The sequence below is a fragment of the Penicillium lagena genome, assembly GCF_028827675.1.
Source record: "Penicillium lagena strain IBT 129212 chromosome Unknown utg000005l_segment0_segment0, whole genome shotgun sequence".
In the NCBI taxonomy this organism is placed as follows: domain Eukaryota; kingdom Fungi; phylum Ascomycota; class Eurotiomycetes; order Eurotiales; family Aspergillaceae; genus Penicillium; species Penicillium lagena.
The window spans coordinates 769,993-797,370 of NW_026623226.1; the positions used below are offsets into that span (position 1 = coordinate 769,993).

The 27,378-nt window shown below is 49.0% G+C and overlaps 10 protein-coding genes across 10 annotated transcripts; 4 read left to right on the top strand and 6 right to left on the bottom strand.

Moving 5' to 3' along the window:
• Positions 1-3,136: 3,136 nt before the first annotated feature.
• On the top strand, positions 3,137-3,811 carry N7510_006995 (uncharacterized protein; the record flags this gene model as incomplete). Its single annotated transcript, XM_056978920.1, has 1 exon — positions 3,137-3,811. One exon carries the CDS (start codon positions 3,137-3,139, stop codon positions 3,809-3,811), a length of 675 nt encoding a protein of 224 aa, XP_056831963.1.
• Positions 3,812-6,073: 2,262 nt separating this feature from the next.
• On the bottom strand, positions 6,074-6,346 carry N7510_006996 (uncharacterized protein; the record flags this gene model as incomplete). Its single annotated transcript, XM_056978921.1, has 1 exon — positions 6,074-6,346. One exon carries the CDS (start codon positions 6,344-6,346, stop codon positions 6,074-6,076), a length of 273 nt encoding a protein of 90 aa, XP_056831964.1.
• A 44-nt stretch (positions 6,347-6,390) lies between these two features.
• On the bottom strand, positions 6,391-8,992 carry N7510_006997 (uncharacterized protein; the record flags this gene model as incomplete). Its single annotated transcript, XM_056978922.1, has 2 exons — positions 6,391-8,403; positions 8,456-8,992. 2 exons carry the CDS (start codon positions 8,990-8,992, stop codon positions 6,391-6,393), a joined length of 2,550 nt encoding a protein of 849 aa, XP_056831965.1.
• Positions 8,993-9,395: 403 nt separating this feature from the next.
• Positions 9,396-10,435, bottom strand: N7510_006998 (isocitrate lyase/PEP mutase family protein; the record flags this gene model as incomplete). The annotated part of the gene is made up of 3 exons (XM_056978923.1): positions 9,396-10,021; positions 10,084-10,228; positions 10,289-10,435. The coding sequence occupies 3 exons, from the start codon at positions 10,433-10,435 to the stop codon at positions 9,396-9,398; spliced, it is 918 nt and encodes a 305-aa protein (XP_056831966.1).
• A 524-nt stretch (positions 10,436-10,959) lies between these two features.
• N7510_006999 (aconitase family protein) lies at positions 10,960-13,875 on the top strand (the record flags this gene model as incomplete). The annotated part of the gene is made up of 8 exons (XM_056978924.1): positions 10,960-11,065; positions 11,119-11,546; positions 11,652-11,795; positions 11,860-11,932; positions 11,985-12,271; positions 12,333-13,205; positions 13,254-13,431; positions 13,505-13,875. The coding sequence occupies 8 exons, from the start codon at positions 10,960-10,962 to the stop codon at positions 13,873-13,875; spliced, it is 2,460 nt and encodes an 819-aa protein (XP_056831967.1).
• Positions 13,876-14,120: 245 nt separating this feature from the next.
• On the bottom strand, positions 14,121-15,930 carry N7510_007000 (major facilitator superfamily domain-containing protein; the record flags this gene model as incomplete). Its single annotated transcript, XM_056978925.1, has 6 exons — positions 14,121-14,677; positions 14,737-14,901; positions 14,960-14,998; positions 15,273-15,515; positions 15,598-15,691; positions 15,751-15,930. The coding sequence occupies 6 exons, from the start codon at positions 15,928-15,930 to the stop codon at positions 14,121-14,123; spliced, it is 1,278 nt and encodes a 425-aa protein (XP_056831968.1).
• Positions 15,931-16,648: 718 nt separating this feature from the next.
• N7510_007001 (fungal specific transcription factor domain-containing protein) lies at positions 16,649-18,917 on the top strand (the record flags this gene model as incomplete). Its single annotated transcript, XM_056978926.1, has 6 exons — positions 16,649-16,874; positions 16,930-17,042; positions 17,099-17,751; positions 17,814-18,076; positions 18,130-18,648; positions 18,706-18,917. The coding sequence occupies 6 exons, from the start codon at positions 16,649-16,651 to the stop codon at positions 18,915-18,917; spliced, it is 1,986 nt and encodes a 661-aa protein (XP_056831969.1).
• Positions 18,918-18,994: 77 nt separating this feature from the next.
• Positions 18,995-20,245, bottom strand: N7510_007002 (PrpF protein; the record flags this gene model as incomplete). The annotated part of the gene is made up of 2 exons (XM_056978927.1): positions 18,995-19,648; positions 19,703-20,245. 2 exons carry the CDS (start codon positions 20,243-20,245, stop codon positions 18,995-18,997), a joined length of 1,197 nt encoding a protein of 398 aa, XP_056831970.1.
• Positions 20,246-20,833: 588 nt separating this feature from the next.
• Positions 20,834-23,842, bottom strand: N7510_007003 (putative MFS monosaccharide transporter; the record flags this gene model as incomplete). Its single annotated transcript, XM_056978928.1, has 5 exons — positions 20,834-22,785; positions 22,848-23,316; positions 23,373-23,504; positions 23,579-23,745; positions 23,806-23,842. The coding sequence occupies 5 exons, from the start codon at positions 23,840-23,842 to the stop codon at positions 20,834-20,836; spliced, it is 2,757 nt and encodes a 918-aa protein (XP_056831971.1).
• Positions 23,843-24,618: 776 nt separating this feature from the next.
• N7510_007004 (acid sphingomyelinase family protein) lies at positions 24,619-26,599 on the top strand (the record flags this gene model as incomplete). Its single annotated transcript, XM_056978929.1, has 3 exons — positions 24,619-24,753; positions 24,814-24,900; positions 24,953-26,599. 3 exons carry the CDS (start codon positions 24,619-24,621, stop codon positions 26,597-26,599), a joined length of 1,869 nt encoding a protein of 622 aa, XP_056831972.1.
• Between the last annotated feature and the right edge of the window lie 779 nt (positions 26,600-27,378).

The following is a 27,378-nucleotide window of genomic DNA, read 5'->3' on the forward strand; positions in this document are numbered from 1 at the left end:
TGCGATCTACTGCGACAACTGTGGGATTCGGCGGTCTCCGCCGCGAACGCGTCCCGCATAGACGAATGATAATACTAGCAACCTCATTTGCTGTCCGTTTCCCTATCAGTCGGGGTAGCAAGGGTCGGACTACGTCATGATTAAATTGACACATTGCTTTACTCGAGATATTCACGAGTTTCTCACGGCCGAGTCGTTTGTTGTCGGGACGTGTCGTCAGGGGCGGGGAAGCGAGGTAGGACCCTTACGTGTTCCGATCGGATCGGAACTCCTGCAGATTAAGTTGCTGGAAAGCTGCAGACATGTGACGATGATGATGATAATAACAAGGAAGCTGGTCTTCAGCCAGCCATTGTTCATTTCTCTACTCTAGCTAGCTAGTGCACTAGATAGCTCACACCTGGGGAGAGCTCTCGGGTAGGGACTGCCGATCCATAATTTGGAATCATAGCCGGGCCCACTGTCTATTATTCCCCAGAGTACACGTGCTGCAGTTAGGGACTTCATTATTGAAGTTACTTTTTTCTTACTGTGTCGGAAGTCATGTGTACATTTGCCGACCGTGATGGCTTCTGCAAGGCACTAAGATACAGAACTAGGGCACAATGTAGCGCCTGTCTGTCTTACTCCTGCACGCGATGCACAGATAGTTAGCAGACTATCTAGTGTTCGGCGTAATATCTAAATCCGAGGTGTGCGCCGCTGCAAGCGCCTCATTATGGCCTGATCGCTTAAAAGATATGGTCCCGCCGATGACAATGTGCTACCACTTCGTTGGTGTGACTAGTTTGCTGGGAAACTATGTATAGAACACGGGCAAAACCTAACTATTGATCAGCGCTGCAGGAGCCGATCGAGCCCCTCTATGTATTCGGCCTCAGCTAAGATTGTCCAAATTTGATAGTCCAGTATAAAAAAGGACTATTATTCTAGACCTGCATTCAACTCTCGAGTGGGAACTTGTCTGCGCTAAATATAAACCCAAGGGCTGCAGTTATTGGAATAACTCCGATCAAATAACTGAGGCCCCCCAAAAAGGCCCTTCAAGATTTGCCAGTTCGAGCATTAGTTACCTATACCAGGATTGGTGCTGTCAGTGACCACGCCTATTTTAGGCATGGAGCTGGGCCGTTCCCCCGCCGAAGGATGCGCCTAAAGCCCCGGAAGCCCGTGGTGGGTGACCAGGAACACGATCTGCGCCGATTTCCCACACGCGATCGCAACTGGAGAGCAAAATGCAGAAAAATGCAAATTGAATCAACTGTGTGGAATGCGTACCCGTAGGTCGCCCACGATCAGCGGCTGACGGTGGGATCTGTGCGAGGGGCCGCAGGTCATTTGACTACGGAGTACAGTTTCTTGGAAATGCAAGTTTGAGATATATGACACGCCGTAAACACAGACGAATCCCGTCTGCCTGGCATGTGGATCTGCACGGTACCTGAACTCCGCATGTGGCGAATTAGGGCCCAAGTGGGAACAACCCGGAGAAGAGAATTCGAGTAATAATCAATCAATGTAAATGGGGGAGAGAATAATGATTAGTACTTCTGCGTAGATACACCAACGAGCGACTTTTCACAGCAGCCTCAATATTCACACTCTGCCGAGGTTCAGCCAAAATCGCGTGATTAATTATTATTCGTAAACCCGGCGATCGCGTCTGTCACTTGGGCGCATCCTGCGACGCTATCGCGATCAGGTCTAAGCTTGAGATGGTGTCCGCTTAGCTTGGCCCTCCATTTGTCTGAGATCCTAGCTCGTGTGCTCCAGTGACGCCATCCCTGGGTGCAAGACCTTTGCTTTCATTATTATTCTTGTCGGCGGCTCGTGGCGCTGGCTTCGGGCACGGGTGGAGATCTAACGGGGGTAAAAAAAATCGTTTCAACCCCACGCTCTTCTCAATAATTGCTTGAGTCGTGGAGGATCGATCCTTTGGCTGTCTCTTTACCTTAGCGAGAAGGTGCATCCGCACTTCCCATTGCAACATTAATCTGCAGTCCTTGGTAGAGGTGATGAAAATAATATATGATTGACCGGGGCTAATCTAGCAACCATGGACTATGGAATAAGTGCCGAAGTCCTAAATGATGTGCGCGCATGGGCATGATCACCGCCAGGTGACGAGTCAACTTGATGCGAGCAATGAGTGTCCTCGTGGACGAGCAATTCCAATCGAGACTAGACACCTTGCAGCCCCGGCTCGGAAGCAGATTTGCTTGCCGCAGCACCCCTTTTCGTGTTAGTTAGTTGAAGCCGGTCCAGGGATGGTTATCCGTGATGTATCCTATCCGTGTCTAGCAGTGGAAAAGGAGACCGAGTAATGTGGGGAGGGACAGTAATTGGCATCGACGCCATCCGATGGGAACGGGCCAATCAAACCAATAAAAGGCACTTTGAGATCTGTGCCTTTTTTTTTTTCCCTCTTTATGTACTATTTCGGTGGACTTCCGGGATCCTCCCTCCCCCTTCTCCCTGCCCACTGAAATGTTCCTCTTTAGATCGATCCCGTACCCACTTTCTCACCCGTGGACGACTCTCGTTTCGGAGATCTGACTTGATCTTGGCCTGACCGGATAGACCCGTTTGAATGGATGGATCGGCCAAGAAATAATACACCTTATACACAGTCTTTCCCCCTGCTTTTTCTATGAACGTTCCAGAATAAACTCGGGTTTGTCGAACCTCATCCGCTCTTTTCTTTCTTCTCTGTCTTTGCCCTTCTTCGGGTTCACCTATCCTGTTGAACATGTACGTCTCTTGGGCCGCTTAAATCCAATGCGCCTCTGCCTTACAAACCTGCCGTGAACCTCTACCCACTTCCTCGATGGCCCGGCCCTAACAGATGTCCATGAATAAGCCCCAATCTGGCAGAGGACTCGGGGCTATCAGGGACTTGTTCCGCTCTTCACCCTCGCCCTCCGCCCCCCTCTCCTCCCGGAACCGACTTTCGCTCCTGGTCCGTCGAGGTAGGGATCTCTTCTTGAACAAGTAACTTCCCTCCCTATCCACTTCTGCCCCTCAATCTCTTTCCCTCCGTTCTGGCGCAGAAAAATAAACCAGCGACCAAGACCGTCAGACTAAGAGCATGACTGGATACAGACACCCCGGGAGGTCTCTCTCACCACTGTCCGGCATGAATTCAAATCCGCACTTCGACCCGGCCACTATGATGGGACTGGCCGGCGCCTCGCCCGGACGAACAGAAGACAACTTCGATATCTTCGAATGGTACCCGCGCTACCAGAGTTGCCAACGCTACTTCCTGGACCACGCCCAACACAGTGTCCCCGTGCAAGCGCTGTCCGCTTTCCTCAATATCCGCCTCCCCTTCCAGCGACAGCCCAACCCAGTCTTCAACTCCTCCTCACCATCATCCGCTTCCTCTTCCGGTGACCAGACGCCCGCAGCAGGAACACCACCACCCGGCCCGCCGTCTGTTTCATTGATCCCCTACATTCGGCGCCTAGTTGCCACAGGCATGGACTTCCCGGGGGTCCTTCACGGTTTTTTTGGAGACGATTGGAGCAGCGGGATTGGTCCGCTGCATGAACAAGAGCGTCGCAATTATCTTTTTGCAGCGAAGAGTGGAGGATGGGCCTCTGTGAAGAAGGACTACGACATCCCGCCGCAGGAAACGATCCCTTTCTTACGCCCGCTTCAAGGACCCCTAGACGCTGAGATCGAGGCCGCAGAGCGCAGCTGGAGCGAGTGGCTCGCCATGGAGGACTGGATGGTTGGGCCCCGCGCCCCAGATATCCTCCACGACTCGTCTTCGCAGAATTCGCGCCCTCGGAGTGCGCGTGGATGAACTGTCTCTTGTTTTTTTCTTTGTCTGGTGGGCATATACTACACATCGGGTCGGCGACATGGAGTCAGTCCATTGAGTCTTCTGAGTCCCTATTGTTTCTCTAGCGATTTTTTCTCTCTCTTTGCACCTCTGCATCCATCGACCCGGTCTCATCTCCAAACGGCAGATCCGATTACTGGTCCCTGAGCGCTGGTTTATTTGCTCAACAAAAGTGATAGATTTGGCGGAGATACGAATCTATATACTACAACTATTGCATACAGAATACACGGAGCCACTCCTATGTCTTTAATCCAGGGGGATGAGCAGGGACGGGATAATCGCCCTCGGCAAAACGGGGGCCCGACAGCGACCGCGCAAGCGGACTGCGCCGAGCGTAAACGAGGGCGACTCAAAGAACCAGGAGAAAGATCCCGGTCACCCCTTTCCCAATTGGCCTTCGAACGGACACGTACATCTGGTTCCCAGCAAACGGACATATGCATATGTGCCATATAACTTTTTGTGGATCGGCCCCATGGATTGAATCTTGACCAGCAAGTTAACCGTGTTTTGCCATTTGCCACTTTTCTCTTTTTGTTACTAGTGGGAAAGAAAGCATTGAGAACCAGCCAATGTGTACATACTACTACGCAATAGGCGACTCAAAAAGAGAAAGGGATCTGTGAAATCACAACCCAACCCCACTAGTTTGCGCTTCTACCACTGTGGACACCCCCAGGTCAAAGCCCAGATCCAGTCCGTGATTACTCGGCCGCCGGCGTCTGTCTGCTGGGCCTGTGGGGCTAATGGTGCACCCCCTGCGAAAGCTGCACGACTACGTATGGATAGAATATTGTCGACCATGGATGAATTGATGAATTGATTCAGATGCCGCAGCCCATTCCGGGCGGAACCTAAGACATGTTGAGTGCTATTGCGTAAAAAAGGACTCATAGAGGGACACGAAAAGTCTCTCCTTTTCTTGTTGCAAAAAATAAATTTCTAGCAACTGCCACGAAAATTAACAAAAATTACGACATAACACTAGCTAGAGAATAGACCAATAAGTATCTTCTAGACAATTCTTTCATATTGTTATCTGAAGTCATTCTAGTCTGTGCAGCGGCCTCGACAGGGAAAAAAAAAAAGAAAAAATTTGGTGGCGTCGCTGAACACGAGCCTAGACAGCCCCTAAAAAGGGCCACTAATGACCGCCCCCTCGAGCCGGGGCGGTCTGTGAGACGATCTGAAATTCTCCGAGATCGTCACAGAGGCTCAAGGCTGAGTGGAAATGGTGGAGCCCAAGGCAATTTTTTTTTGACCTACACAAACGGTTCAGACTGTCGGAAAAGCGACTCCACTGCCTGACGCAGTCCCCTGCTTGATCATTTGGGGTTGTGCTTGATCCTGAAACCCAACGGCTGCGCCGTGTACAGTACCACAGTTCGAGGTTCGCACATCGGTGGAACTCCTAGAATCTCTCTTTCCATATAGAGTATGTGCCGGAACCCAGCGGGGAGGAACCAAGCGAAAATGAAGCAACACGTTTGGTGATCAACTTTGTTGAAACTCCTTCCAAACAAGACGAAGATGCTCATCAGCCATACTTAGATAAGTGGGGCACGAGAACTTGTGGGTTCCGTCTTGTTCCTTCGAGCGACCACGCTCCCCTACAACGAAACCACCTCAAAATTGGGCTATATTAATGCCGCTCTTTGGTAAAAGTTTTATCTCACCCTAGAACACTGGCTTTCAGAAGGAAGAACCGAAAAGTGTGAGGTAGATACAGTACAGATCCGATGTCGACAGTGGATCTAACGGCTTCGGCACCAAGATGAGTGAAATCTTGGGTCCTGTTCCCTCCACCCGGGTAAGGCCTCATCACTCGTGATCGGATGATAAACTGGTTCGGAAGTGGAAACAAAACCCTAGGTGGATATTGATGTCCGATAGCATTTTTAATTGTCCGTGATAGGCCTCTGTTCTTTAAGAAGAACTAGGAATTCCTGCTGCAAGAACTGTGTCTGGCGCTGGAGCCGATCCTTGGTTCAGGTCGGCGGAAAACCTCGAATCGGACCAGGGCCGTATACGGGGCCATGATTGAATTATGCTATTTCCACATGCAATTTTATCTAGTGTTATGCTCAGTGCTGGAAGTGTTCAACACTTGAACGCTGATATAGCACAAGTAGAAAAGCAAGACGAAAATGATTCGTCAATTATTGTAGCCGGGTGGTACGTTGGCTCGCACAATGCAAGCTGCATCGATACAGCGCACTGTCACAATTTCTGCTTAGGATTGCTACGCTTTCCGACTGAGAATGGGATTTCAAAGATTTCGCGCGCTTTCATTGCCCGCCGAAGACCAAGTGTCATACCGCCATGCTGTCCTCTGTTATCCGAACGGAAATTAAAGGCGTTGAATATCCCAAGAGAACGAAACCAAACTTGACCAACATAGGGCACTCGACGGCTGCTAGTAGAATCATCGCATGGAAAACTTAGTTCCAATTCACGAAGCTTCTTTGAACTGGTACATTTGACAGTTTCCATGTTTGCATCTGTTCTCTGAATCTATTTGCATTCTGCTGTGTCTACTAAATCAGACCAATCAGTTCCCGCACCCTATACTGCTCAAGATTATACACGACTTCCTTAATGCGCTTCGCTTGATCCTCTCCGTAAACAGGAGATGCTAATCCAAGGTACTTGGCGAATACTTTGTCGCCGGAGGACTCTCCAGCTCCATCCTCCGGCATAGGCTGAATGACCTCTGTGATGGCAGAACCGTCCACAAACTCAATTGTTATCTTTTGTTGGAATTTCAGCAATGATTGATCAGACAAAATGTTGACCCGATCAGTTAGAGCATGAAGGTCGGAATCATGCAATCTATCATACCCGGCCCAGCCAGTATATCCACCATGGAGCCAGGCTAAGGCAACCTGATAATAAGCCGAGAATTGGGCGTCCACAATATTCTGTGGGTGAATTTTATTGGGTGTAGAAGCCCCAACAATCGGGATCTGATATTCTGGAATCCGTATTGTGATAGACTTGACATCCTTGTTCAGCGTGCTAGGGGTTCGTAGCTTGTCGACCATAGCAATGAGTCCATGCGTCATTCGGCAGGCTGGATACGGCTTCCAGATTGATTTCAGGAACTCCCATTCAGACCCGAGCGAGTAAAGAAGCTTGTCGTAATCGATCTTAGCCGGCGTGTATGCGTTGAAAAAGCCAAATTTGCCCTCAAAGATCTTTTTCGCACCAATAACTCCGGATTCTGCCAATTCCACGCAAATCCAGGCGTCATGAACTGCAAATCCTGGATGCAGTCGCTTGTTCCAAGACCCATTCTCCAGGTACTGCATCGATCCGGCTGCTCTTGACCCCGCAAGGCCGAATGCCATCTCAATGACGGGTGCGGAAAGACTCTTAATCTTAGCAATGGTCGCCACAGCACCGAAAATACCCGCCGTTGCGGTATTATGGAATCCTCTCGAGTATGCTGCTTGACCAAGAGCTCTTCCGAGACGGCATGTCACTTCATACCCCACTGCAAGTGCGACGAGAAAGATTTGACTACTGACAGATATATGCTCGGCGGCTACAAGCCCTGCCGCTATGGTTGTAACACCAGCGTGCAGAGAACCATCCGCATACGTGTCATCGAAGTCGAGGGAATGACCAAGGAACCCGTTCAGGAGGGCAGCATATTGAGCATTGAACTTCTGATCTTTTCCGATCACAGTGTAGGAGCCATTTGCTCCATTGAGCCTTGAGATAGTCTCGTACACGGGCCCAGTGGACTCGGCTTTCTGTGTGGCAGCGGCAGTAACACCGATATAGTCGATTATCAGGTTTTTCAATGTTGTTTTCGTTCGGCCATCGAGCTGTTTGTACTCTGTTTGATGCACAAAATCCGCCAATATCGTTGTAACCAGAGGGGGGGCATCTTCAGACGTTTTGTTCGTGGGCTCTGCCGACGCAAACCCTTTGGGTATATACACCGTCCCATCCATGATACGACGCGCGGTTCGTACAAAAGAGAGTGTGCGAAACACCGGTAGACCGTCGGATCCCAAGTTGCCCTCCATTTGAACACATACGCTCATAATGCCGATTGGATGAATGATGTCGAGAGTGTCTAGTTCTGCTGCCTTCCCTATCAGTTTGTTGACAATAGTGCCAGGGACACGACTGCAAGCTGCTGAGCAAATGGCACCTGTGCCAGCCATGCTTTCATGGCACATTTTATCGAGGAAAAGTCGAGCTGAAACATGGCCCTTGGCTGGATACTGCGGGGGAGCGACGAATATCGGCAAAGGCGCAAACGGGGAGATTGTGTCCCAGGTGGTCCAGTCGTTGGTCAAACCAAGAAGCTCCGCTACTTTTCCTCGTAACTCTTGGCATTTTAAAATCCAGGATTCGTTGGCCGTAAGATCGGCGGCAATCTCATAGCCAGTGATACCGAAGTCGTGCGCGTTGACGAATACACATGGGTTGGCGACGTCGCAGGCAGTCACCTCGATATCCTTTCCACCCACGTTGACCACATCGATCGGTCTTCCAGTCGGAAGAATTCCTTTAGAGAGGATTGCTCCAATAGACTGATCTCTAGTTAGCGTGTCAATGCTATTATAGTGAAAGAAAGAACCTTACTGATCGATAATCCATCAGAATAGGACTCGCCTTGCCTGGAACGCCGGCAATCTCCTGGTTTCCGTGGTCTTCAAAGCATCCGCTTTCATCAATCGGGACGTGTGCCACAATTACTTTCTTTGTGCCAGTGTTATAAATGCGAACCTCCTGTGTCTTCATTCCAGGCTCAATTGAACGGCCCGGCCTGAACTCGACCAAGCCTTCGTCAATGGCGAATGGTCCAACTGCGGACGATATGTTACCACAATTGCCCCCGTAGGATATTGTGTCGTCTAAAACTCCGACTTGAACGAATGTATAGTCGACATCAATCCCTTGACGGGTTGATCTTTTGATAATAGCAATTTTCGAGGTAACCGCTTTTGACCCGCCCATTCCATCAAGCTGAAGCGGGTCTGGTGACCCCATCATCCGCTTTAACAGACGATCCCTCTCTGGACCTGGTGGAGGGAGTATATCTTCATGGATGAAAAGTGCTTTACTGGTACCGCCTCGATACAACGCGACAGGGACACCATAGCTGTTCTGTTTCGGCATGATGACTGAGAAACGGGCTATCTTAAATTCACAACAGATTCAAACCAAGATTCAACGGTTTCTCGGAAGGAAAGAATATTCGATAGTCTAGTTATAGCGTTCACTCATTATTAAGTTGATAATTTATGTCACACGCGGCACTCGGCTCTACATCTCGGGCCGGTGCGGCTGGAGCTGTTTCCCCGCAATTAATTGGCCGGTCAAGTCGGCGTCGGCTTTTTATCCAAATTCGCAAAAGAAAAGAAAATGGGGGACTAGCTCCCTTATTCGCAAACAATTTCCCATTAACGCAAAGTACTCTACTATACCCTTCATATTAGGGTCAATTGTGAGTTTTTAGAAACGGTATTGAAATATATTGCCTGAATGCAAGAAACAAGTTCATTGACCTAGAGTCCAACCTCTATATGCCCCCCTCGTAAGATTTTCCACCAGCAGCCTTATCAAACTCCATTGCCTCATCCAAACCACAGACACTGTACAATGAAGCTGGGCCCACATGGGCAGTTTCGTCAGGAAAATCGCCAGTTTCCTTTAGACACTGCATAGACTTGGTGATAGATAAAAATGCCGCCCTAGAAGCGATCGCGGGGAATATGATAATCTTGAACCCAATTTTCTGGGCTTCCGAGACGGTCAGACGCGGGGACACTCCTCCCTGAACCATGTTGTATAAGACTGGGGTTGGGTGCAGCTCTTTACAAACACGTTCTGCCTCTTCCAGGGTTCGAATACCCTCGAGAAAAGCCACATCAGCACCCAGACTGATTGCCTTTTTCAGTCTGTTTAAAGCGACATCAAAACCAAATTCATGTAATGCATCTGTACGTGCGATTATGACAATATCGCCGCCAAGTTTTGTTCGCATGTTTACGGCCGCTTTGATCCGTGACATATACTCATCTTCTGAGACCAACTCCTTATTACGGAGATGGCCACACCGCTTGTTGACGACTTGATCCTCGAGATGTAGAGCTGCAACGCCGGCACGCATGTACTGAGCGACCGTACGGCCTACCATCAATGCACCTAAAGGGTATTATGTCAGTTTCATTTGTATATACCATCTCCAAACACGTTGAATAGTATACCTCCGTAACCTGTGTCTGCATCTGCAATGAGCGGCACCGATGGATCCAAGCCGGAAATGAGAGCGGCGTTATCCCTCATATCATTCAAGGTAGCTAGACCTATATCAGGCATTCCAAGTCGGGAAACGGCAGTCCCAGAACCGGTCTAATGTCTCATTAATAAATCTACTATAAGGTTCTCACTGAAACAGTATTCGAGGCTCACCATATAAAGGCTCTTGAAACCAGCATGAAGGGCAATACGCGCACTGAGTCCGTCATATACACCAGGGCACACGACGATCTCATCCTTGTTGGCTATTTGCCGCCGTAACAAGGACACCGGGGAGATAGAGGAAGTTGTGCTTGCCATGATGAATCTCTTTTGTGCGTTGTTGATCGGACAGTAAAGGGAGGCACGACCGCGAAATATGGCACGTAGAGCTTTGACACTTGCTGACTTATACATTTTGGATCGACCTGAGCATGCCGGTTTATTTGGACTTTTCGGAAGGTTGTGCGAAAGCTGTTTTGCCGGATTATGGCCGATGGCACCTGGACCTCACATCGGATTTAAGGAGGTGACGTCGGCAATTGAGCGAAACAGGGGCGGTAGGACCCGCTCGATCGACAAAGTAGGTGCCGATTTCCCGAATTTCTCGAAGGAAGACATACAACTGCGGTAAGTAAAAAATCCCATTGAAGTGCGGGGAATTTTTGGCAAAGGGCTCAATTGCGAAATCTATTAAAAGGCCGGGATCCGGGCATTGGTGCGACAGGTCCGTTGTTCGTTCGAGTTGCAAATTTGGATTTCTTGATTACAAGACGACCGACAGAGGAGAACTTGAAAATTGCCTATGCGTCTGACAGCGTTTTCTGCTGAAAGCTAATTCCCAAATGGCAACAAACGACGCTGGTCTTCTGACCTTGTCTCAGAGGATCTCTCATGTCCTGCAGACAACCCGTGGAATCCATATCGAGTCTCCAGTACAAAAGAAAGAATGTAAGGCCCGACCTACTTTTTTGTTGATTACAATAATATTTAACAATATCTAGGCGATACTGACAACGAGGAACTTGCGTATGGAAATTTTGTGGCCGTTCTCGATGCCTTCATCAACCTTCTGAAAAACCAAGATAAGCCGAACGAGGCAGATGCAATTCAGCGCACGAAAGACATTGCACTGGAATCTAAGTCTCATGGAGGCCTTCAAATTGATCTGTGGAAAGCGCTTGAGCCCTCTGCTTGTGATGCACTCGCTTTTTGGGTCGAGGCATGGCTTCAGTCCCTATCCTCAGCGGAGAAAAGCCGGCAGCTTCTGCGCCCTCTATCGACACGACCAGTGCAGAGGCGTGGAATGACGTTGACAGAAAAGATTCTTGCACATCACTCTGTTGACCCTATTGCATCCAATGGTCTTACTGCTGGGGATTTCGTGCGAGTGACTATCGACTGGGTTGCTGCGTCTGAGATATCCTACTTCGTAAGTGCTTTGTTTTGCCTTTTTTTGAATCTCCGAAACTAAGTGAGAGTCTCGTCTCTTCTAAAGGGGATTAGCAAAACACTTTGTCAGCTTGACTCATTCAAGATTTGGCGTAATGACCGTTTCTGGATTGCTGGGGACCATGTTGTCGATCCTCGAACATACAACACTCCGTTAAATCGCCGGCTTATCAAAGCTACTGATAAAGCTGCACAAGACTTCAAGCTGACTGATTATAAAGGTCCAAATGTGAGCAACGCCACTGGTTCAGCCGTTCTACAACTATGTATCAGTATTGATGCATAATATTTAGTATACCATTATGCACACCGAATTCGTGAGAGAAAGGGCGGAGCCTGGATTACTTATCCTTGGCTCAGATTCTCGTATGGTCCCTCATAATCCTCATTGCACTCAATCTGACTGACGATTAATTAGATACGTGTTCTTCTGGCGCAGTTGGATGTCTCGCTGTTGGACTCGGTGCTGCAGACGTAGCGATGAGTGTGATTACCGGTGAAACGTGGTTTCAGGTCCCTGAGTGTATTAGCATCCAATTTGTTGGACAGCCACAACTAGGAATTGGAGGAAAGGATATCATTCTTTATATCCTTGGTGAGCTCAAGCGTAACACAGTGGCCGCTGAGAAAGTAGTCGAGTTTTCAGGTCCTGGCTGTCGACACTTGTCTGTGGATGCACGGTTTGCGATTGCAAATATGTGCACGGTAAGCCAGTCTCGGGAAAAATATCCTTTGTTATTTTTACTTTACTAACCTCTTTTTATAGGAGTTTGGCGCCATAACAGGTCTATTTGTGCCTGACGACATTGTTCAGACATATGTTTCGGGCCGAAAGCAAAAGTACAGGCGATCTTCCTCGACTTACTTCCAACCAGATACGGATGCAGTCTATTCAGGCACATACGAGATTGATCTATCCAAAGTAACGCCGCTTTTGGCGATCTATCCTTCGCCGGATGACGTGGTTCCTGTGACAGAGAAGGAAGGCATGCATTTAGATGGATGCTTTATTGGCGCATGCACAACAACCGAAGAAGACTTGATTCTTGCAGCTCTTGTTTTAGATGTTGGTCTGCGGCGAAATTTGCCGTTGGCCCCTGGCAAGCGTCATGTGGCTCCTGGGTCAATTCCTATCCGATCGCGGCTCGAAGCGTTGGGCTTTTTGGATACGTTTAAAGAAGCTGGCTTCTCAATTGGAGTACCAGGATGTAGCTATTGTGTCGGTATGGGAGCTGATCAAGCTGGCGAAGGTGAGGTATGGATTTCGTCGCAGAATCGAAATTTCCAGAACCGAATGGGAAAGGGCTCCATTGGCAACCTCTCTTCCGCGGCCACAGTTGCCGCGTCATCTTTCGAGATGAAAGTCACTGATCCGTCGTCCTTTCTGTCGGAGATTGAAGCGAGTTATTTCAATGCGATAAAAAGCCACCCGAAGAGGAGCAGGCCTGCCAACCTTGTCCATCAGATAACGGACATTGCCTATGTGGAACCAAATTATGATTCATCCACGGCAGATATCAAAGTCAAGAGCACCACAAGTCCCCAAGGAGATAGAGGCTCTGCCAATGGATCCAACGCCACAAAATCCCCAATCAAAGAAAAGGTCATCAGGCTGGGCGATTTTGTTGACACGGACGCGGTAAGTACCTCCCTAGAAACCACACGAGCAATGGACTAACTAGATTAGATTGCACCAGCGGACTGTCTTGTGACGGCCACGACGGATGAGGCTTTAGGCGATCATTGCATGAAGTACGTGATGCCCGAATTTCGACAGAAGGTCCGGGGCGGACAAAAGGTTCTCGTTGCAGGCAAGGCTTTGGGGGTTGGTTCCTCGCGTGAAGCAGCGGTGAGAGCCTTGAAAGGTAAGTCCATAAAAGCAGAAGCCTTTGAATCAAAAGAATTCCTTATTATCCGTGCGGCAACTTACTCGTCTAGGTCTCGGGGTTCAATGCGTTATTGCTCGTTCCTTTGCGTTTATCTTCAACCGCAATCTCCCAAACTTAGGAATCCTTCGATTCACAATTGATGACGATAATTTTTATGAACTGGCCGTTGATGGAGCTGAAATCCAAATCAGCTTGGATGAACGGCAGATTCAAATTGGTGGATCGACGTTCTACTTTCAACTCTCTGACATGGAATTGGCTCTTATTGAGAACCAGGGCATGACAAATGCCTACCAAAAGTTTGGAAGTGATATTTTCCAGTCCCTGGCTAGCGGAGGAAAGGTTCTCCATAAAGCGACCTCCAGATTGACTGGTGCGGAACCGGAAGTCCCCGCGGCATTGAGAGATTTGCAGTGGTAGAAAGAGATAGATATGACTTCGTTAAATTGTGCCTACATAAATTTATTGCATATTACGATATTGAGACACAGAACATCTCAGAAATACCAAAAAGAGATTTCTATTTTGGTGATTCAATATCACCACTTCCTTATTTGAGATGAAAAGGAATAATTGTTGGAGTAGAGTATTTTGATAAAGCTTGATAAACGTCGCATTGCTAGTCAATAACGGGATTATCAACTCCCGAGATCTGTCAAAAAACCCTACAACGTGTATCTGAAATCGGGATGCTGATCACAAAGCTCCTCATAATCCTTAAGGCTATCAGGATTGACCTCTCCCCTCGCAGCAAACTCGGCAGCCACAGCATCCCGGCGTTTATTCTCTCCGTCGAAGATCCACATAGTGGCAAGGACAGCAACTACACCGAGAGCGTTCAATCCAAGTAGTGTCCCATGTCCCTCAAAAAAGCGCGGTGGATCAACATAGACCTGCGTGCTGATGATGCTGTAGCACTGAATAAAGATCTGTGCCATTGCCCAGGAAGTGGCTCTCTTGGTAAAACCAGCGTGTGAGATCAAGACCCAGGCGCTAGATAGAACGACCGCGGGATAAGCACCAGCTGAGACAAAGCAGCATCCCACTACGAGGACAGTTTGACTGGTACTCGTAAGAAGGAGAATATACCCGATCAGGCAAACAGAAAGGCAAACTAAAATTGGGATTCCCTTTTTGTCGAAGCGATCTGCCAGAATGTTCCCAATCGGAAGAGTGACGATGCCAAATGCATAGGGGATCATGGTATATAGTTGAGTCATGACTAGATTCAAAATCTTTTAGCGATAGAACGATTTTTATAACATGCAATAAAGTGCTCACGCGGTGAGAAGCCGAAGAGACTTATGAAAGTTGGGAGAAAAACTCCAAAAGCAGCCACATTTAAGCATACTGCTGCAACGGCCATTGCCTGCAGCCAAGACTTGGGATCTTTGATAGCAAGCAGGATTTGAACAGATTTCGGCCTCGAGTCTGGCACATTTCGAGCTATTGTGTCAAGGTAAGAATATACTTTTTCACAGCAGAAAACGTAGCTCTGACGTACCGATCTTGGTTCTTTGAAAAATCATTTCCCGCTCCTCTTCTGTCTTGAAAATCCAACTTCCATGTTTTGAAACTGTTTCTGGAAATCTAGGAAGAAAGACGAGAATCAAAACGCCCCATAAAATAGTAGGGACTCCCTCTACCAGAAAAAGCCAACGCCAGGAAGATATTCCGTGGCTGCCATCGAGATTTTTACCAACCCCATAAGCGATCAGGCCGCCAATTGCACCTGCTATCGGAGCCGGCAGATAGAAAAATGCTTTTCGGGAGATCAGGTTGTGCATTTTCCATTAACGACAATGATATATACCCACCTGCTCTAGTTCCCACCTCGTTGGGATAGTACCACTGTGCCAGATAGAGATTGCCTGTCTGAACTACTGCCTCAAATGCCCCTGTGAGAAGTCGAAGAACCATAATCGGCGCATAAGAATGGCAAGCAGCAATACAGCAAGCTATCACGCCGAAAATTACGACGGAAGAGCCAAATACCACGGGCGCTGGAATGTACCGCAGGGTCAATGCCGCTGGGAGTTCAAATACCATGTAGCCGACGACTGACCGGACCATAATTGTTAGCGTCGTTTTTGCAATAACAGCAATGAACAAAGAAAGGTTGTCGTGTAACGAGACACCCACAGAACATCATTAGGCAGTTGTAGTATTGGCTGCTTGACATATTGAGATCTGCATCCATTCCCATGACTTTAGCATTTCCAATCTGCGTTCGGTCCTGTTATTTATTGTTCAATTAGTGAGTGGATTAAGACGCATTAAAAGCGTGGTACAAACCAGATAGGCAAAAAAGAAGCACCCAGCCAGCAAAGGCACAATGGCCAGGTCTTGCTTCAGCAGCAATCGCTTCTCGCGCGGAGACTTTTCATGTTTGAAGTCGGTGACAACGTGTTGCTTCTCTTGGTGCTCTGTATACTCGACTTGCTCCGCCATTCCCTTGTCCTGGATAGCTTCCATTGTGAGTAGGGAGACGTATGACCAAGGATGATCAAGCAGACACAAGAGGTATCAAGAAAGAAAAGAATCCTCGATGTTGATATCGCGGTTGAACCCCAATCAAAAATATCATAGGATCAAGCTCGACCTCTACCCCATGGGGTTCATGCAGGTTTTGGAATTTTAGCAAATGACCGGTCTCTTCTGTTTTGCCGATGAATCCGGGGTAAAAGCCGATTCTGGCCGCCATCTCCGGTCAGATCCACATGCCTAGACACCGGAAAGATGTGATGCAGTCTAAGTAGGACTTGAAAAATCGCCTGTCTCAAGAGTGTATTAAGACCTTAATGGTCCAAAGCAATTGAGATTTTTTAAAATACTGAAACAGATGATTATCATAGCTGTATATAATGGAAACCGTATGGCTCTAGTACAAGCCTCCAGAGCTGCAGCTATGTATATTCAAATTTAGCCTAACTAATGCCATTAAAATAATGAACTTTCACGAATTAAACTGATAATAAATCATATGATACACCTCATATGATTTTTGTCCATACTCCTTTGTTTTTCAGTAGTGGAAAAGTGATGATTGGAAATAGCTCGCTGGATCTCGGGCCGTTCACGGCAACGCGGGGCTGGGCTGGGGGCGAATGACTAACTGGAGCGATAGCAGCTCCATCTTCGAGGCTTTTGAACATGAAAAATCCCGATCTCAGACGGCAAATTGCTCAAGACAATGACCGGAACAAAGCGGCCCGGAAGAACCGTCAAGGCATGCACCAATTGCCGGCAGCAGAAGGTAGGCTGCGTCCTAAATCGCTTTTCTTTCCACCCCGTGCTTACTCTAAGAATTAGTTGCGGTGCGATGCTAGCGACAAACCCTCGAAACAATGTTCGCGATGCAGTCGCTTGCATTTGGAATGCGTCGTCTTACGGACCTTCAAGCGGGTCAAGAAGAAAACGTGAGCTAGAACCTGTAACGGCCAAAGTGTCGATTCTGACATGAACCCAGTAAAGCAGAACTACAGCAAGAAGTAGAATTCTTGCGCGAGCAAATGGCAATGGGAGCCCCGACAAGCCCCCCTGTCGACGATCTTCTCATGCAGCCTGATGCTGCAGATCAAGATGGAGTCTCTCCCTCACTTCTGTCTAACCCATCCTTGGGTGATAGGACTGTAGAATATAGTCCACTCGCACAAAACCAAGACGTCGGGAATGCTCTGCTGGAACCAGCGTTGCTATCAGGAATGTTACATTCGCGGCACAACGCCAACGCATCTCCGACATCACCGCGATCTCTGGACGGCTTCGAGGTGGAAGCTCACAAGATCGACGACTGCTTTTCCTTGTAACGTTTCTCATACCCCAGTCAACGAGCACGAGTCCTAATGTTCAATACAGATTCTTTTCCAATTATGCTCACATTCTGCCCATTCTTGATGCACAGGTCTCACCTGACGAGTATTACCTCCGTTGTCCACAACTTTTCTGGACAATTGTGGGAGTGGGCTGTCGACAGTATGTCAGAGATCCAACTCTATTGACACGGCTAGCACCGTCAATCCAGACTATGGCTCTATCTTCGTTGGCAACACGAGTGGCTGTTATCGACATGATTCAAAGTCTACTTATACTATCTACCTGGCCATTCCCTTTCAATTCAGCCAGTAAAGCCATGGTACATATATTCAGCAGTGCGGCCGTGAACCTAGCTCAGCAGATTGGCTTGCACGTTGTCGGTGTTGGACAGGATTTTGCTCGTGTTAAGCTCAATCCAAATGAGACAGTGAAAGCGTACCGGGCACAATTATGGAATTACTGTATCATAATAAATCAGAGGTAAGCAGCTATGCTCATAATATAAAGGTGAGAACGTCGGCTGAGTTTTGATGTCATAACAGTACCAGCTATGCAGATGGACTTCTGCCCAGTGTCTTAACCGCCATGGATAAGAACGATCTCACTCGCGCTCACGCACTACTCTCTCCAGATCTGCAGTACAGGCGCAAAATTCATCAAATCGCCCTCGAAGCTACACAGGCCATGCAGCAAGCTGGATTAGCGGAAAGTGATGGCTACAACACAGCACTTCTGCATTCTCTAATCGGCACCTTCGACCGCGAGGTGTCAAGTATGCCGCCTTTGACAGGCACCAGTGGCATGAGTGAGTCAAACCCTCGCGTGAATACAGGTAATTGATGTCTCACACCCACCAAGACAGGATATATTACATCCTAGCGCGGCTGCACATCAGAACATTCCATTTCTTCAGCACCAATGGTCCAGACTCTTTCGCCCCACTACTCAGTGTCTACGAGACAGCCGTAGAAGCAATCGAAACAGTAACCTCAATATGCACACCAGCTGCAGTTTGCACATTTTATATACATCGGATGCTGGTTCTTGCGGCCTTGACCATTCTGAAGATTCTGCGCAGCGACATGCATAAACAAGCAGTTGACGTCCGAACAGGAGAATACGCGTATTTCTCCGCAATTATGTTTCTTCGACGGCTGTCCATGGCCCATGATGATATCAGTGCGCGTGGTGCAGACATAATGGCTCAGATGTGGGCTAGCGACTCTGTTTTTAAAGGCACTGATGGCACACGAGACAGTCTCACACTGCGTATTCGAAGCCGGTTGACAATGAGTGTCATATATGATGTTTTCTGGTGGTGGCGTGAGGAGATTGCCGGGTTGGCGAGCCCTTATAAGGACAAACGGGACAAGAATAGTAAAGGTGACTGAACTTCCCATGAATTGAACAGAGACTTGCTAACAATTCAAACAGAAACTGCAAGTGAGAGATCAAATACCCATGCAAATGACAACCAAGACCAGGAAATGCATTCAAAAGCCCCAGCAGAGTTTGGCAGTATCCCATACTTCGGCACCGAGTTTGACGACCTCGCAGAATTCAGCTGGACAGGCGCACTGAAAGACGTGACACTGGACCAACCAGTCGATGAAACGATCTTTGGAATGACGCCTGGCTCGAACTAAAAGGCATTTGCAAGCTGGTATATGTAACTCTAGATAGATAGAAATACCATTTTTATCCAGACGATTCCATCACCTAGCTAGACAACTTGCCAAACTTCACTTGGAATGTACACCTTCCCATCCATAAGTCTCCGGGACGTCCGCACAAATGCAAGAACATTGTACTCCGGCGCATCAAGTGAAATAGTTGAAGAGCGCTTACCTTGAATGGCAGCCTCCACTTTGACAGGCATGATTCCCAGGGGATGAGAAATATTAAAAACCTCACTCTCCAAAGTTCCGGCACCCATCACCTGGTATACCATAGTTTCCTCAATTCGACTGCACCCCGCTGTACAGGTAGCTATAGTCCCAGCCATGCTATCATGGCACATGTTATTTAAAATAAACCGGGATGTGATATGACCATCCTGACTCGGCGGGCCAATGAGAGTAACCGACGGCACACCAAGGGACTGCTCGTCGACAAGTTCCCAGTCCCGGCACATACCCAGTAACTGTGCTGCTTTGCCGCGTACTTCTTTACAGACAGCTACAATCTGCGGGTTATTTGTGATGTCGGCCGCGCTGAGACCCGATAGGTTCTCCACGCCTAGGTCTGTTGCTCGCACGAATGTGGTCAGTGTGGCGATGTCCACGATGGTGACGAGTACACTCTTTTGACCGATCTGCAGCGTGTCCGTTGCATGCCCTGTTGGCAACGGGCCGTTATCCCGGAAACCGCCAATGGTCTGCATAATTAGATGTTGAATATACGAATCATGCACCCTCAGACAAGAACATACATTTCGAAAATCCATAAGAATCGGCGCCCCGGTCCCCGGCACAGCAGCAATAGCAAAATCGCCCTTTGAGAGAGACTTTCCCGAGACAGGATGCACCGGAACATGCGCAATAAGGGTCTTCTTAATAGCAGTCTGATAAATGCGCACCTCCCTCGTCTTCATGCTCGGATCAACAGAGACACCCTCGCGAAAGGGCGTCTTGATCAACCCCTCATCAATAGCAAAGGAGCCAACACCGGAACTGATATTTCCACAGTTCCCATGGAAGCGAATACTATCCTCGGCAATGCTAACTTGCGCGTAGGTGTAATCAACGTCAGCGTCGGCGCGCTCCGATGTCTTGATTATGGCGACTTTGGACGTGACGATGCGGGTTCCGCCTAGCCCGTCGATTTGGAGGGGGTCTGGTGTACCCATTGCTCGTTTCATTACCGCATCCCGGAGGGGTCCCGGTGGCGGCACGTCTTCGTCTTTGAAGAAGAGGGCTTTGCTGGACCCGCCGCGGATTAGGGCGGTCGGAATGCCGATTTGATCCGGGAGCATTTTGGAGATAATTTTCAAGGACGAATGGGTAGCTGTTATTCAGAGGGTTTGGTTGTGGCTTGTATATCACTGGGATAAGACTGGAAGGTGCGTGAATTGGGCGAAGTTGCTGTCCTTGGGCCGAATAGGCCGATCTGGTGCATGTCTCCGAACCGGTTCCAAATCTCCGGCTGTCGTCTGTCGATGGAGCAGTCGAACTAACCGCTTTAGAATTCGACGGTGTGATCAAAATTGTGAATCATACGTTACGATAATGAACAGACGTTGTTGTATGAGGTCATTGATTTAATTAATATACTAAATTATCCAAATCAAAAGCTCATCCCATAACGCCAGCGCTAAAATGCTCAAACTAAAGAGTGACCGTGCCTCCCTTGATATATGCATTAGATGAGTATGACCGAATAATAGACAATCCAGAGTTTAGGTGATTAACGCAGCCATAGGCGAGAGAGTGGTATCTTTTTAGTGTGGTGGATATGTGGATTAACAGAAAGGAGAGGGAGGATATGTGCAAGCCAAAGAGAAGGCGAGCAAAGGCATTCACAAGAGCGGACCAGTTCATGAAACATGCCTCGCAGTAGCAAATCATGTCTTTGACAATGAGATGCTTGACAAGTTGGAATGTCTTTTTGAGCCTGTGTTCAAGCTCAGCTGCGAGCTCTGGATATTCTGTGACTGGGGCTTTGGATGGGTCATATCAGGCAAAGAGACAGATTGTAGGGGATTTTCCAGAACACTGCGACGACGAGAGAACACGCCACTCACAGCTGGGTTCTGTTTTTCTTGGGGGATAGCATTCTTTTGATTGCGGCTGCGGCGTCTGTAACCACGAAGATACTCGTTCGGAACAGGGTCAACTTGTTTCTTGGCGGCGGGGACGAAATTGAGATAGAAGGGGAAGATGGCCCCGGCGCAGAAAACCGCTACAAGAACACAGAACGAGTATGACTCGCCACGGGCCAGGTAGGCCGCATACTGCGCGAAGGGGAAGTAGGCGCCGCCGCTGACGGCGACGGTCAAGAACGTTGCGGCGGTTTTTGTGTGTCGGGCCGTTCCGCGCAGTGAGATGGCAAAGATGATGCTGTATGCGCCGCTCTCGAAGAGGTAAACCAGCATGGCCATAACTATGGCTGCGGAGCCGGTGGTCTTCATGCAGAGCACAGAGAAGACGATCATGCCAATGTAAGAGACCATGAGAATCCAGCGAGGCTTCAGAAACCACTGGGCAAAGGCGGCCATGAAACGTCCTACAGCGAAGACGCTATGGCCGATCGTCAAGATATCAAACGAATCAAGGGAGGATCCAGGATCTTTAGAGACGACGAATGTCTCAAGAGCTATCGAAAGGACTTCTTGTCCAGCTACGTAGAAGAATAGTGACCACACTCCCAAGGCAAGAGTGAGCCAGACCACAGGAACTCCAAGTACTTTGGTCATGTTGTCTTCTCGACGGCGGTTGGCTAGCTCCTCCAGGTCGTCATCAGATGCTTCGGGAATCGGGAAGTAGTAGAAGGCCACTGCCAAAAGGACATCGAAAAGAGCAATTCCAAGATACGTCCACTGCACGTCTACCAGAGACGCGACGTCAGTGACGCTCTTAAAAAACACTTTCTGGGCCAACAACGGTGAGACAACGCTTCCGATAGCTTGCACGCCTTGTGAAATATTCAAGCGAATCTCTGAATTTTCAAGTGGTCCGCACAGTGCGATAAACGGGTTAGCAGCCGTCTCCAAGACTGAGAGGCCAATTCCAACGATAAGATTGGATATCGTGAAGGCAACGGTGGATGTGAGGACAGCAGACGGCCAAAAGATCAGTGCCCCACAGCCGTAGATACACAATCCCGTTACGAAGGTGGATTTGAAGCCCCAAGTTTTGAGGACTGGGCGACCGACGAGCAATGGACCAACGACATACCCGCCAAAATAGGCACCGTGAAGACCCAATGAGTGCCAGTTGTCAAGTTGAACAATCCTCTGGAACTGATTATTGAGGACATCCAATAAGCCGTATTCAAATCCCCACAGAAAGAAAAGCAGCGTAGTCCAGGCGTTGGGCGCGATCGACTGTCTGTTATTCAACTTGAGCATACTCTCTGGATTCTTCATGTTGACAAAGTCGAAGAATCTAAAATTAGATGGCTGGGATGAACTGGTAGGAGCCGTGTTTGCCTCTGTGTCTTGAGTTTCGCTGTCATGTTGCCGGAACATATCGATCATCGTCATGGGGACGTTGGAACTGCGATGACGCGTAGCCATGCTATCTCTTCTTTGTTGCGATGACGGCTTTTCATTGCTGTCTGACGGCGAAGATGGTGTTTCTCCACCGGAAGCAGGCATTGCGGCCGGTGAAGGCATCGCCACGGGACTGCCGCTTGCTCCATGAGCATTCGGGGAGATCTCAGATGAATCGTTTGTGTCTTTGATCAATTTGGGGACGAGACGGGCAACAAGGGGCTTGAGAATGGGAACACATCCGCAAATGACCGACACGTTGACTTCGACGGCTGACCACATGAAAGACAGCGACGCATACCCTGAACCACCGGTACAGGTTAGCTGAATTCACATTTGATAGCAACAGAGAGCCCGAACATACAGTTAAAGTCAATAATTCCAGAGTTGGAAATATAGATCGATCGGATTTCCGTTTTATGGGAGGTGGCGGCTCGTTGGAGAAAAGCAATCCGGATCACATCGACCACGGCCACGAAGAAACCGAAGCTGAACGTAATGACCAGGATCGCCTTCTGCTTCAAGGGTAGCCGTATATTGGTCAATATGGGCAATGGCAGAAAAAGGATAGCCAGATCGGTGATGATGTTCACTGGCGATGAGGAAAGATACAGCGTGATAATATCGATACATTTCGCACCTTTCGGGACATCGGAATAAAACACGGCGCTGACGGGATCGCATTGGAAGACATTGACAAGAGTCAACGCGAGACCGGCCCCGTTTACCACCGCAAGGGTCACATAGTTGGCCCATCGAAAGACTTTCTCGCCGCGCGTGAAAGTCAAGTAAAAGACCAGGATGGAAGTTTTGACGGCCATCAGCGCCGGATTCTGGACCAAAGGTCAGTCTCTCGTCAACTTCACATGTCGTACCCGCAGCAACGTACGTAGAGGACGGTAAAGACATAATTGGCGCGATTTAGCCCTGGCTCATCTGCAGGAGAGATGTTGTGTGAATGGAGCCCAAGCCCTTTGCTGGTCGCGTAGAACAGGGAAAATGAGAACCCAAAGTCGATCAACTGGAGCATTGTTAATGCGCCGAGTCCGACACATCCCCGGGAGCATGCAGGCACCGGCTGGAGACGGTACATACCCATGCGAGCAACATCAAATAATCGTGAAACCCGACTTTTCTGACCACGAAGATGCGGGAGACAAATCGCAGAGCCACGAAGATGCTGGCAATGACGAAGAAGGGGATCGTGACTGCCAGCACCATCGGCCTGCGGTCCTGCATTGTGTGTGCAGGCGGGCGACCGCCTTTTGTCCGGTCTTCACAGTAGCAGATGAGGAATGTCGGCGATCAGAGCCACCGCATACTCGGTGGCGTCAGGTTCTTGCGGCGTGGGGCCTCCATCGTCTCGTTGTGAGGTCGGATATCGTCGACGAGGGTTAAGTGATGAAATCACAGAGGAGGTGGGGAGTGAAATTGCAAAGAATAATAAGCAGCCAGGCCCAAGGAACTTCCCCCATCTTTCGGTGAGGGAATAATGCGGAGGATGGACCGCAAACGAGATCATTGGCCGTTTCGGGTTCCGCCTTTTAGGCTTCTTGCCACCCAGAGTAGTCGGAGATGTCTCGGCGAAGCTCCGAGTCCATCGCTTCTGCCTAATTTAGATATCCTAAGCAGACTGACCGCTTGGCGCTCTGCAATAAGATGTAGACGCACTTCGATCGCGACAAAATCACTGACTGCGTGGATGAGGAACTATGCAATCTCACCCCGCCGTCAACCATGACTTCATCGTGCAGCGAACGGGAGCTGTTCCAATGCTAATTACTCAAGTCAACACATACCTTGAATACACTGATATTCTGTCATTATTTTGGCACGATCGCTTTTAGCTGCTTTGTTATATATTTTTTTATCAATGACCATTGGATTTTCAGGACTTGAACTGAACTCGACTCCATTGCCAAATAGGACGACTCCACGCACACCCGCCCAAGCCTATCACATGAAATAACACGATTATCTCGCCGACAACCTTAGCACTACTTACATGGAATTAGCTGCAGGGGTATGGTACCTGCCCGAATCTAAGCGGGTTATGCATCTGATAACGGGGACGTAACCATGGCGCCCCCTTCTTTCCCCCTCGCAAATCACCGAGACAGATCCGATTGCACAAGATGAGACCGTCGATTCTGCTGGCTACTCTGCGATTCCTGGGACCTTTTGTCAGTGCCCATACCGAATCTGCAGACAGCTGGATCACTACCATCTGGGACCATTTCAAGCAGGCTGTAGACTGCACCGGCTGCCAGGTAGGGCTCACATGAGCTTATCGGTGGCGCATTACAACTAAAACCAGCGCGGTTGATTAGGCCCTCTTACGAGGTCTCAAACTGGTCGCAGATTTTGGCGAAACTTTCATGGAGGATGTGTTGATCGGAGTGTGCAATACTGCCGGGGTAAGAGCATGCTTGTCTGGCTTATCGATCTGTACTGACCATATCCACGCAGGTCGAAGATGCCGATGTCTGTTCGGGAATCATTCAAAACGAAGGATCCGCAGTGCACTACACTCTTCTGAATCTACATATCGGCTCTCACACAGCCATAACCCTCTGTGCCGGTCTGATCGGACTTTGTCAATATCCCGCCGTTCGCCCATACAACTTGTCTTTTCCTGTCCCCAAGCAAGCGAAGTCTCGACCTGAGCCTAGTGGACAATCTTCGATCAAGGTTGTCCATTTCAGCGACACACATGTGGATCTGTCTTATGAAATTGGCTCCAATTACGACTGTTCCAAGCCTATCTGCTGCAGGGCATACATCAAAGAGGATGCGCCTGGCAACACATCCAACCCCTGCGGACCATGGGGCAATCTGATGTGTGACCCGCCGCATCGACTCCAGGAAAGCATGATGGCAGCCATTGCAGAATTGAATCCTGCTTTCTCGATCTACACGGGTGACGTGCCGGCGCACGATATCTGGTCCGTAACCAAGGCAGAGGCGCTTCGTGATTTCAACGCCACATACGGATCGATGAAGAGAGGTCTCGGGATAGTGTTTCCTGCCCTGGGCAACCATGATGCAGCACCGTTGAACCTCTTCCCGCCTAACAAAATCCCAAGCGAGTACAATCCTCAATGGGCCTATGATGCGCTCGCCGCGGACTGGCTCGGTCTAACTGGGATGGCCTCTGTCCACTCCGCAATTCACCACGGCTCCTACTCCGCTGTTTATTCGGAGAACAAGCTACGCGTGGTCTCCTACAACAGCATATTCTACTACAAAGACAACTTCTTCATGTACGAAGAACCAATGGAGTACGACCCGAACGGACAGTTTGCTTGGCTCATTAGCGAGCTGCAGTCTGCCGAGAACGCCAACCAGCGCGTATGGCTAATTGCACACATCCCATCCGGCAACGCAGACCATTTTCGCGACTACTCCCATTACTTCGATGAGATAGTGCAACGGTACGACTCTACAATCGCAGCGCTATTCTTCGGACACACGCACACCGACGCGTTCCAGATCGCATACTCGAACTACAGCAGCCGAAACTGGGACACGGCGAGCACAATCGGTTACATCGCACCCTCAATGACTCCGACATCAGGCTCGCCCTCTTTCCGCGTCTACGAGATCGATCCCGTCACATTTGGGGTTATGGATTTCACACAGTACATCGCGAACATCAGCCACCCCTCGTATCAAATCACCCCCAAATGGGAGCTCTACTACTCCGCCAAAAAGGCCTATGGATCCCAGCTATCGCCGCCAGTCCAAGACCCCAGCGCCGAAATGACGCCGGCCTTCTGGCACAATGTCACCGTCGCTATGGAGCAGGACGCTTCAGTTTTCCAAGCTTTCTGGGCTAGACGTACTCGCGGGATTAACGTGGCCAGCTGTACCGGCAACTGCATGACGGATAAGATCTGTGCGCTTCGTGGTGCAGATGCGCAGTATAATTGTGCTGTGCCGACAGTGGGATTTAGTTTTCGCAAGCGCGATGTGAACGAGCGAGCCTTCGTTGCAGGAGACTTTCGTCTTGAGTGCAATCATGCTGGGATGGGGCCGTTGCTGGCGAAGATTGCGCATCGGGCTGCTTTGGAGAAGGAGAAAGAGGTTGAACATACCCGGGAAAATGCGGCTTGATACTTCCGCAACATTCGTATTTCCATAGCTTTTATCTTTCTTTCCGAGCCGGAATACCCAGGGCAAATTCTCTAAATGTAGCATATCAATATGTGAAAGAGAAATTCAGCACATACGACTACAGGGTGTGGAGAACACGAGGCTTTCTGTTCTCTCCGCCGCAATGAGACCGCGTGTTGAGCATGGAGAATTCTCGATATTCCCTCGATGTCATTATTATTTTCAAATGGATGGAAATCTCCTCTTCGTCGTGAAAGCTATCATCGAGCTGAAATCCCACCGCACTCGTATTATTTAAAGAGATCAAGGAATTATTACGGTGTCAGATTCCTGCTAGAAAGTTTAAAGAAACGCTTTGCACAGGCTAGTATGGTGCTAGAGATATTAAGAAGAATGAAGAAGAGGTTGCGTTGCAGTCTGAGCTATCAGGTAGAGAAATGTTGTTAGTTCGTTCGCGCCTGCTGTATTTGTTGATCACGTTCATTTTGGATTCGTGGGATAGTTTGTGCCTTGACCGCCTTATCTTTAAACAATCCCTTTCACCCAAACACCTCGCTTCCGAACTGACTCCCTCCATGCGGAATAGAGGGCTAAAAAAAATGCTCCAAAAAACATGCTCCCACGCAGATTTGAACTGCGAACCTCGAAGGTGGTAATGCATGTAAGTTCCTGTAAAGGATGATTACATAAGCTTCGCGCTCTAGACCAATTGAGCTATAGGAGCATTTTGCCACCATGAACAATTTGCGACACATATTTGCCCTTGTTTTTGAGGGACT